The sequence below is a fragment of the Typopeltis vanoorti genome, chromosome 12 (genome assembly GCF_054136105.1).
Source record: "Typopeltis vanoorti isolate ZY-2024b chromosome 12, IOZ_Tvanoo_1.0, whole genome shotgun sequence".
NCBI classification, from domain to species: domain Eukaryota; kingdom Metazoa; phylum Arthropoda; class Arachnida; order Uropygi; family Thelyphonidae; genus Typopeltis; species Typopeltis vanoorti.
In genome coordinates this window covers 127932161-127944035 of record NC_143560.1, presented here as the reverse complement: position 1 = coordinate 127944035, position 11875 = coordinate 127932161, and the positions used below count along the sequence as shown (strand labels likewise).

The 11875-nt window shown below is 37.9% G+C and overlaps 1 protein-coding gene across 1 annotated transcript in view; it reads left to right on the top strand.

The window, feature by feature from the left end:
* Apoltp (Apolipoprotein lipid transfer particle) overlaps positions 1–11875 on the top strand; it is a 175295-nt gene that overhangs the window by 61360 nt on the left and 102060 nt on the right. The window contains exons 20-21 of the mRNA XM_090401346.1: positions 2195–3626; positions 10004–10336. Coding sequence (XP_090257472.1) covers positions 2195–3626; positions 10004–10336 — 1765 coding nt within the window. The remainder of the gene's footprint in view (positions 1–2194; positions 3627–10003; positions 10337–11875) is intronic.

The window sequence follows — 11875 nt, the reverse complement described above, 5'->3', positions numbered from 1 at the left end:
TGCTTGCTATTAAACGTTTGACGGGAGAATATTATTGGCGCCTAATATTCTTAGGTATTTACAGTGCTTGCTACTTGAAATTACTTTTGTATATCTCTCCTGGTGAAAATTAAAAGCGTCATTAATTTTTCTAGTTTCTTCTTCTGCAGCTTATCCCACTTAAGTAGGATCGCCGTTTTTAATGCGTCTCCACATTTTCCTGTCTTGGGCTGTATCCATATCCAAGTTCATCCTCAGGTCCTCCTCTGCCAGCTTCCCCATCTCTTCTTTGGCCACCACCGCTTCCTCCTCCCTTGCACATCCATCTGCATGACCTTTCCTCCCTCTTCGTCACATGACCAAACCATCTCAACCTTGCCTCCTGTATCTTCACTCCTAAGTTCGTGACTTTCACCATTTCCTTTTCATAGTCATTTCCCAGACGATCCCTTCTGGTCACACCACACATCGACCTAAGCATTCTCATCTCTGCTACCTCCATCCTGCTGATGTTATTTTTTCTCAGGACCACAGTTTTAATAGCATACATCATAGCTGGTTCCACCACTGTCCTGTAGAATTTTCCCTTTAGATTGATTGGCACCCTCTTATCACATAGCACTCCAGCCATCCCTCACCACTTCCTCCATCAATCTTGTATCCTGCATCCCATTTCCTTCTCAGCCTCTGCATCCTCTTTCACTATTGAACCTAAGTACCTGAAGTCACTAACCTTCCTGATGGCATTTGCTTCCAGCTCCAGATCTGTGTCTTGGCTGCAATCCACTTGCAACACATGTACTTACTTCTGCTCAGCCTCATATCTCTCTTCCTATACTCTCCTCCATCTTTTCAGTTTACCTGCCATTCTTCTCTTCATAGTGCACAGAGCACGATGTTATCACATACAACATTGTTCAAGGCGCATCCTCTCCCACTTCTTCCTTCATCACCTCCATCACAATATTAAACAGGAACGGACATAATGCTGACCCTTGATGCAAGCCATCTGTCACTGGAAAGCTTTCTGTCTCTCCCAAGCAGGTCTGAAACTCTTGTCTTTACATCTCCTGCACCAACCTAACATATTTTTCTGATACTTTCTTCTCCCTCAGATACCTCCAGACCTCTTGCCTTGGCACTCTATCGTATGCTTTCTCCAGATCAATGAACACCAGTTGTTTCCCTCGAAACCTTTCTATCATCTACCATAACCCAAAGATAGCATCCGTCGTCGATCAACCAGGCATGAAGCCAAACTGCTCCTTTGCTGGGACATGAACTTTATTCCTCTGTAATTTCTTACCATCTTGTGCATTCCCTTTACCCTTGTAAATAGGGACAAGAGCACTTTCCCTCCACTCCTCAGGCATTTTTCCTGTTGGCAAACTTTTATGAACATATCCCACAGCAGGTAAATGCTCTTTTCTCCCGGTGTCTTCCATGCCTCTACTGGGGTCCTCTCAGGGATTTTTTTTTTGTCTAGTTTAATAGATAAAATTTACGCATTTATCCCAAAGAAATGAGCCTGTGTAGCTCAGTGGATGTGGCGTTTGCCCACCACGGCGCTTGGCCGCACGAAGGAAGACTTCGTTTCGAGTCTAGTCGGCGACTAGAGGAAATTTTTCTAAGCCTTTTTTCGACCGGTTCCCGAGTTAGTCGATCTCTGGCACGGGCAAGCGGGTTTTTCCTCCCGGAAACGCAGGTTTTTCGTCCCGTAAACTCAAGAAAATCGACCGTAGAACCCACATTATTTCAGACATTAAATATATTGTGTTAGGGTTATGGACCACGAGATGGCGGCACATTTGAGCAGTCTCTCTTCACTGTGTATCGCTTAATTGGTGATAGCCTTGGGCCATCTATCTCTGATTGGTACCAGTGGAGATTGAACTGCCCACTCAGTCTCCAAAAGTTAGATAGGGCTAAATGGCCTCGCCTACTCCCGTATTCGGGAATAAAAAGGCGGTAGTTGATTTTTTTTCCCCCAAAGAAATGTTATTTTGATTTCCTCATTGAAAATACGAACTATATTCAGTAATAAGTATTTGCTGTGCCAATTTTCCATATAACTTCAAATCATCCATATACAGCAAATGGGAAACTTTAATATTATTTTTCGGAATTTCATTATTTCATCATTATTATTTAATATATTAACCCTGTAATCTGTGGATGGATACTGTTTATAATTGTGTTACTACTGATTTTGCAGGTGGAATGACTTTGAAGCCTTTATCACCATCAACACTCCATTCAGTATTCTACGCATGGTTCGAATGGATACCAAATTCCACAATGCCATGTTCCAGGACATTGAAGGTAGCATACAAATCGAAACTTCTCACAAAGCTGTTAAAATGGCAGGCATTTCTGGAAAATTCCGCCGTGGCACCAACTTGGAAGATCTCTCTGTGATTCTACGACTGCCGAGTCATCGATACAGTTCCATTGGTCTATTGGCCAACGTCCATTATAACCAGGATTTCACATCTGTGACCCCCAGAATCACTCTTTCCTTTCCCCGGGAAAGATACAGCGTATTCGGTAAGTTTGAGAGCAAATCTGGAGAAATCTCAACTTCTGTTGGTTACGAATGGGGACAGACGGCTAAAATAGATCTCTCTTTTAATCTCCAATATGGCAGGAGTCACATCAAGAGCCAAGTTACTTTCGTAACCCCATTTAGAGGACATGAAAACTACGATCTTCTCATGACCTTTATGAGACGGGATCGACGATATGACATTGTAATAAGCTACAAAAATCCCAGTGATATGCTGAGCACAATTAAAACTATATACACCTACAAGGACTTGTTAAACTTCGATGCCGACTTTAACCTGAATACACCTCTCCGTAAATATCGAGATATATCTGCTAAAATACAACAAGAATTCATCGGAGGTCTTTGGCGTACTAACTTTGAATCATCATGGGCCAGCAGTCAGAAGATCACAATTGATATAAACCACAGATACAATGAAACTCATCATACTGGATCTGTAGAAATAAATACATCATTCAGGGCTGCGAGATCCGCTACCGTGGGTTACAATTTTAATAACAATTACTGGAATACTGAAGCCGCGATAAATGTTAACTTTAACAGTCGTAATCTAATACGAAGTGAGTTCGCATCATTGTATGACCGCCATACTCGTAAATCTGGCAAAACATTGATGGTTGATCTTCCAGCATTACCTTTCAGTGTTTCTGCATCTTCCAAGCCCTTGCCTGCAGGATATGAAATATCTGCGAAGACTGTCTATCCAACCAGGTCTTTAGGATTTCAAACCATGTACCAAATGACTACAGAGGTTTTAAGCCACGAGATGACTCTGAATTGGGATGATATTGCACATAAAGGACTGTCTTATGAGGTGCGAGTTTCCGACACTTCTCGAGGACGTGGTATTGCAAACGACATTTACGGCCGTCTGAACCTTCCGATCCGATCCTTCGAACTGAAAGGTACCCATTCGTCCAATCCGAAAGGAGTTTCATGTGGAATAGACTTTTACTGGGACGTAACACGCAGTCCTCAAAAACATATAGTGATTGGTTTTGAGCATCGGGATCTTAGCACCAGAAGTCAGTCTGCTCACATAGCGAAGATCACGATGTCACATCCACGAATGAACAAGGTAATTTTACAGATATATTTTCGTTGTATTTTTCTTTGCATTAAATGTGTTAATGTTTAGCACATTAAGCCGAACCAAACCTCGATCTTTTTCTTCCATCGCGTGTGGAAGAAAGAATACTGAACAGATTCCACTTGCTTCCCGGCAAGATAAAATCTAAGACGACACACTCCGTCATCGCTCGACTAAATAATAATTGGTAATAACTGATTTCATTAAAATAATAACAAAATGAAACTAATTCTCATATGTTAAAAAAGAAAAGTGATTCATGAATAGAGGAAATAGGAGATTGACTGCAATTTAGAAGGCTGATTCACTTACATTTTTTTTTTTTTAAAGGGCTTCTCCACACGTTATGATACTCTACGAATTTCGGAGTGCAATTTACATCTTCATAGATGTAGCTCAGCGGATGTGGCGTTTGCACACCGCCGCGCTTGGCCGCACGAAGGAAGACTTGGTTTCGAGTCTAGTCGGCGACTAGAGGAAATTTTTCTAAGCCTTTTTTCGACCGGTTCCCGAGTTAGTCGATCTCTGGCACAGGCAAGCGGGTTTTTCCTCCCGGAAACTCGGGTTTTTCGTCCTGTAAACTCAAGAAAATCGACCGTAGAACCCACATTATTTCACACATTAAATATATTGTGTTAAGGTGACCACGAGATGGCGGCACATTTGAGCCGTCTCTCTTCACTGAGTAACGCTTAATTAGTGATAGCCTGGGGCCATCTGTCTCTGATTGGGTACCAGTGGAGATTGAACTGCCCACTCAGTCTCCAAAAGTTAGATAGGGCTAAATGGCCTCGCCTACTTCCGTATTCGGGAATAAAAAGGCGTTAGCTGGGTTTTTTTTTTTTTTTAGATAAAGCAACATGCCAGCAAAATAGATGCTTATAAACTTCAAACTCCTGTTTCCTTTTAATACTTGGCTCGATTTTATGATTTTTTTTTTTTTTTGTTTTAAGAACAATCATTTTTTATGTTTTGTGAAGAATGATTGCCGATGTGACTATTATAGGGATCTAACCCACATTATTTCAGACATTAAATATATTGTGTTAGGGTTAGAGACCACGAGATGGCGGCACATTTGAGCCGTCTCTCTTCACTGAGTAACGCTTAATTAGTGATAGCCTTGGGCCATCTGTCTCTGATTGGGTACCAGTGGAGATTGAACTGCCCACTCAGTCTCCAAAAGTTAGATAGGGCTAAATGGCCTCGCCTACTCCCGTATATACGGGAATAAAAAGGCGTTAGCTGATTTTTTTTTTTTTTTTTTTTTTTAAGAAAGAAGCAAGCAACCAACCTAGGCTTACTGGCCTGGTGGATATTTGCCCTGGGACCACATATGAATGGCCTAAATATCTATTATTATTATTTGACACCTCCAGGGAGTCCAAAGACTCATCGAGGGAGAGTGTGCCAACAGCATCGAACGATTGGTCTCCTTCCAACTACTAACCGCGCTCAAACTTACTTAACTGAGCCATTAGTAGCAGAGGCTCTACCAATCGGCCAACAATATCTGCCAAGTTTTATTTTTTATTTTTTCAAGCGTAAAACAACGACCGTAAATAAAACCCGACAAAATACTGTAGTGTAACTTGCTTTAGTTAGGGCCTACTATCAATTCAAGACTTGGGCAACAGCTTATTGATTGTTCAGCTATCCATCGTTCATTTGTTTGATTAGTGAGTAATTAAATGTATTTGGGGCTGCTGAATAATTGAAATGACTATTATATAATGTTATTATGCAATAGCGTATCCATAATTATATCAAAAAGGAAAGCAAAAGGTGGTTGGGAAAAGTTAAAAACACTAAAAAAGGATGTTACAAGCCGAATTACAATGCAAGAAATTAACAGATATATTTTCAGTCACATCACACTTCAGTTGTGATTGTGATCATTATTTCACACCTAATGCAAATATTGAAGCAGAGGCAGACGGCTTTGGTTCATCACAGTTTGAAGAAATGCATAAGTTAATTAGATAAACATATCAGAGTCACAGAATTTTGAGTTTATACATAGCGACGTAGTATAATGTAATGAGGCTTTTCTGTCAATGTTAAATTCAGAAGATTTTTGCTGGTAACTGCAGTGATTTTATTTCTGTCTCATTGTTGTAGTTATCCTCAGATGAACATGAAGATAATGGACGCAAAATTTATCATTTCTTAGGCCCAAAACACATTAAATTAGTTTTCTAAGTTTCATCAGAAACAACTAAATTTTAATAGGTAATTTCTGAATCTCCCTTAATGAGTCTTTGGACTCGTTGGATGTGTCAAATAATAATAATCAGAAATTTGAAGAAATTGTTCAACAGATCCTTTTTTTCAGCATCAAACTTGTAACAATAGTAAATGAAGTCTCAGAAAACGTTTTTTTTTTTTAAATTGATTTTAAAGATAAATTGACTACTATTTAAAAAAAAAAAAAAATCCTTGAGAAACCGGTTTCATAACATACAGTCAAGTCCAAATGAAACATATTGTATAAATGTTGGTAATGTAGTAATTGATAGAGAAAGTATTGCATTGTTTGAATCAAAAATAGGTAAAATAATGTAATCTTCATGAAGAATTTTCATATTGGATTCCAGGAATTTGGAAAATATTCAAAATCGTCTCTATGAAAATGCTACTCTGAATCTGTTATTAAAAAAATCAGCAGTGCTATTCCAAAAGAAATATTACATGCAAAGCTGGCGAATTCAGCAAGAAAATGGAGAAAAATTCAGTCTATCTCTTACTGAAAATGTACCGTATGGATACGTTGACACTAACAATGATGATAACTGCAATGAGACTGTTATTTTATTGAAAATTATAAATCTTGATGTTTCATGTTAGAATGGCAGAAGAGAAACTCAAAGAACATCAGGATGTAGGTGGATTGATGAAGTAGTAGTAGTGCATTAAAAGACCAAAATATTAATTTTATCATACTGGATAATGTGATCATCCAGCGTGATCATGATAATGTGATCCTTTCTAACCTTTGGATCACAAGTATAGTCACTAACAACTAAACAAGCAACCAAGCTAAGAACATGTCAAAGAGCAATGGAAAGAAGTATGTTAAACATCAGAAGGATAGAAAAAATGAGAGCCCTAGAAATTAGACAGAAAACAAAAGTCACTGATGTATTAAGAACAATAAAAATCCCTAAAATGGAAATGGGCACGACACTTGATGAGAAAACAGGATGATACATGGGATAAACTCACCACTTATTGGATACCTAGAGGGGGAAAGGGAAGTAGAGGTAGACAGAAGACCAGATGGAGAGATGAACTTATTCTAATGGCAGGATCAACATAGTTGAGAACAGCCCAAAATAGAGATGAATGGAATAACATGGGTAACAGAAAACTCTGTTGACCATATTCCCTTAAACTGACTGCATACTCAACCTGATTATGATAGTCCTGAGACTATCATAATCAGGCATTAATCACCTTCTTATTCCCTCTTAAATAGTAGCAGTTATCTGGATAACCTTTACAACTTTCATGTGTCATGTGAACTTCAGTCCTCTATCCACTAGGATTACCAGATCACTCACTTACTCCACCTCCTGGAACAAAGTTACTCAATATAATAAACCTCATTCCATGTTCTATGCCCAGAGTTACATGTACCTCATCTTGAGGTACGTGACTTCATGCTTAGCAACATTGAAGTGATATCCCCAGAGGATCTGAATAGGATGAATAAATTTGGGCTGAATAAGTATTTCGATAGGTTGGCATGTTGGTCTCAGCCCAATGTATATCCCCTCCCCATTAAAATCCTGTTGTAACAACATCACATCAGAGCATCCTAATTTGGCTCATCAAAAAAAAGTTGAATGTTACCTGTTAAACCTCAAACTGTAGCATTAATAAATAAATTAAACAGTAGTGGTCCTAGAACAGAGAGCTCTGTATTTCTATTTATTTGGGATACTACATCCTTCGTGCCCTATCAGTAGCTGGTTCCTATCAGCCAACCATTCCTACAACCAAGCTACCAAACTATCCATAAATTCTGTTCAGTTTCAGCAGTGGTTTATCATGTAATACTATATCAAATGTTTCAGCAAAATTCAGAAAAATCACTGTGTGAGCACCAGTGGCACACTCAGGATTTAATCTTGGAGGGGGCTGAGTGCTCAGGATTTAACTTTTTTTGGGGGGGGGGGGGAGAGCGAGTTGAGTAGGCGATTTGTGAATACATGCTGCACATCGCATGCGACCTATGACTGAACATCTGCAGTGATCGCTAATTCATAAGGTATAGAAATAGAAGACACAACACAACATAAAGAAAAAAAATGAATTTTAATTAGGAAACGATTTTTGGAAAATTTTCTAGTGTTTTTTCCTTTTCTTTGGGGGGGGGGGTGCCGGGTCCCTTCCCCCCTCTGGGTGTGCCACTGGTGAGCACTCCTTTGTTTAATACATTTGTCACTGTATTATGAAATGTAACCGAGTTACTGAAGCAAAGTACAATCCATGCTGGTATTTAGTCTTGAGCCTCTTTAACACTTTCACTGCTGGATTTTATATATACACTGCTGTCAAACACCACTAACTTTGATTCTCATTTGTGCAGTGGCATTATTTTTCCTTCTTTTCACTTTTCAGGGACTTTTCCTTCCATGCTTTTGTGTAATCAACTCAAGCACACTGTCATTTTTTTTTTTTTTTTTTTTCACATTCCCTTAATATACATGATGATATCTCATCTAGTTGAATCTTATTCTGTTGGTCTTCTTACCATTCCTTATTGTTATTTCACACTGCTCTCCTCCCCCACCCCAAACATAAATATACTAACAATACTGGTGCTAGAAAATTAACACTATAATATACAGTAGTGTATTTAGATTTTGCAAAGGCTTTCGATAGATTGCCACAAGAGAAACTAGTAGTTAAATTGGAACAGATGGGGTTGGATATTAAATTAGTGCATTGGATTAGAGATTGACTGTCTGATAGATATCAGCAGGTTGTGTATGGGGAGAAGTGGTATCCCAGAAGAGGAAAGTCACTAGTGGTTTGCCCCACAGTTCTGTTTTGGGGCCATGTTGTTTAATTTGTATTGTAAATGACATTGGAAAGGGCTTAAATGGTGATATACAGTTGTTTGCAGATGATGCAAAGTTAGAGAAAGTTTTGAGAAGTAGAACAGATGTTGTAGCTTTGCAAGAAGACCTAAATAGACTGTCTGAATGTGAGTGTGTGTGTGGGGGGGGGATATCAGTTTAATATTGCAAAGCATAAGGTTTTAAACCCGTGTGTAGAGGCTTAAGTGCTGTGAGGACATCATGTTGGAGGCTTAATGGAGTGTATACAGCACTCAGAAAGGATTAAAACAGAATTTAATATTTCATCTCAGTCACTGAGACATCTTCAGGGATTACAAAAAAAAACTAATGTAACATATACACAAATACCACACAATACTAAGCCCAACCACATGGGTGACTCTAAAGTCCTATCTAGGTGAAGCGCCCTCTAAGGGCGGTTGTAGGTAGCCTTTTTTTCAGATTTTTTCATAAAATATCTGGAGAAGGGGAGAAGCTATCCCGGAAAGCTATTCAGATGCAAAGAAATCTATTTGGGTGACGAATAGATTTCTTTGCATGGAGAGTGGTAGGTAATTGGAATGCATTGCTGCAGAGTGTGGGGAGTGCAGGTACAGTAAATGCATTTAAGTCAAGGTACAATGAGCTTTGCATGTGAGAGTGGGACTTCCCATGATGAGTCTCTTGACTCCATGGAGGTCTGTTAATAATAATAATAATAATAATTTGTGGATGTGGCTATAATTGGTCCCTGGCAACTAATATGACTCTTCCACATCCATCCTTTCTTCTTGTTTGGTTTCATTAGGGCTAGTGGTAAATTAGACAAACAAATTTATGTGTATAGACACTGGATAAATGATAAATTCTGTTAAAATTGTTGAATTATTAAAATTTTGGTTTTATTAAGGTCACTATTTCTTCATCAGTTGTTTATGTCAAATTAATCAACAAAATGATGTATATAATACAACTGGATTGATATGACACCACTGTATAAGAATCCAATTGCAAACAATGAGAATGATCATATATAAGAAACCAGTTACAAGTAATTGGATTCTTGTATATGATCATTGTTATTCTTGTTGTTTACCATTTTTAGTTTTCATTTGTATTCTCATTTCTTTTTATAAGTGAAAAAAATATTATTAATACACATTTTTAATATGTCATTTCAGTTTTTTATAATATGCTTCACAAATACAATTACAAAAACTATTTTTAAAAAATCAGATTTAATATTGAGAACTGCTCAACACAAAATAGACTCACTTGTGATTTCTAACATAATAGGATATGGTTGCACTAGCACAGTACAGCTTGAATCCCTCTGAAATTCATGGAAAGATGGAACTGGATTATTCTCGTGATCATCAAAATAACATCCGTCTAGAAACCCGAGCCAAGAACTTGTCTGTCAAGAAAGAAAGCACTCACTATACTTGGTTTCTTACTGCCCAACATCCTGTTAGTAATGTTGAAATGAAATTGTCAGCTGAAGTCATTAATACTCAACAAGAGATATCCACCCAGATTCGTTTGAATCACTTAAACAGTAGGAGACAACAGTGTGTGCATGAATTGAAAGCCAAAATACTGAAGCTGAGAAATGAGATAAACTTGTTGGTAAGTTTCTTTAAATTAATATGATTTGAAATACCTTCTTTTAAATGCAAACAGACTGTCATTTTAGCCAACTATTAACTTCCATTAGAAAGCATAGATCTTTAAACTTATATATACATCTCCTTTTGAAATATATCACTTGTATGAACTTTATAGACATTAGCTTTTTTATATACGAGGGATGCCCAGAAAGTAAGTTCTGTTTTTAAATATTTTTTCACTGCAGTGCTGTGATTGCAGTGATGTACATGCATGCTGAGTTTGTTGATTCATTAGCAAGGCGTTGCTGCCATTTTCAGACATTCTCGCAGTGCATACGCTTCTTGGTGTGTGTTTATAATGTCTAAGAAAATCGAATCGCCCGCCTCATGTGAAATTAGGTCAGTTATCTGTTTCTTGAATGCGAGGAACGTTAAAGCAGCTGAAATTCATCGACAAATTATTGAGGTTTATGGAGAACACGCAATGAGTGATTCAGTGGTCAGTGTAACATAACAGCTTCTTGCCATATTTGGTTGGTAACAATTCCATCATCCCCCCATTTAGTCCTGACCTTGCGGCAAGTGACTTTCACCTGTTCAAACATCTGAAATTTTTCCTTGATGGCCAGCAGTTTTAAGACGACGACGAGGTCAAAAAACCAGTCAATACATGGTTTGCATCACAGGTGACAACCTTCTACAACGAAGGTATATAACTCTTGGTGCCCCATTAAGATAAGTGCCTGAACAGTGGTGGAAATTATGTAGAAAAGTAGTGAAAGATGTCTACTTTAATTTCCAATAAAGTTTTTTTTATAAGTATATTTTTGTTTCTCTGACAGCCTATCGGAACTTTCTTTCTGGACGTCCCTCATAAAATAATTTAGTATAGTCCAACCTCAGAAGCGAGAGCCGTAGTTGGCAGGCTGCCAAGAAGAGTCAATTCATGTTGAAGGGGAATTAGTCACCAACACGCGAAATCACATGCTTTAAAAGTAAAATTTTCCAACTGTTATACAAGCAAAATAGTTACCACTTTAAAAACTACAATGATGATAAAAGTGAAGTTAATTTTCCAACATGTAATAATAAACAACTCATCTTACAATATGGATTGATTACCCTATAATTGGAATGGATTCTCCTTCTTTTGACATGCGCAGAAGTGTGGAAGGGTCTTGCATCTGTGGGCGTACTATAACAAGCCTTAATGGATCATAATATTCATATCTAAGAAATGTTTACAAGCATTTCTTAGATATAAGTATTATATAATTCATGTGGTTTTATGATTAGAAAACATCATAGAGAATGCTCATGAATACTAATACAAATTTCAAAAATTAACACTGTCCTAATAACTTTTGAATTTTATGCCACTTAAAATTTTTCCACATATAAACTCAGTGGCCAGTTCACTAGCTTCAAGCATTTTAAACAAAGCATGGATCAAGCATAGGTTTAACTGATTTTGAACAGTGTGACTCTAAATGAAAAAAATCAGGAAATCAAGTTCAGCCAGAGTCCAGTCCTGGCTGATAGATCCGTCATATGCTGA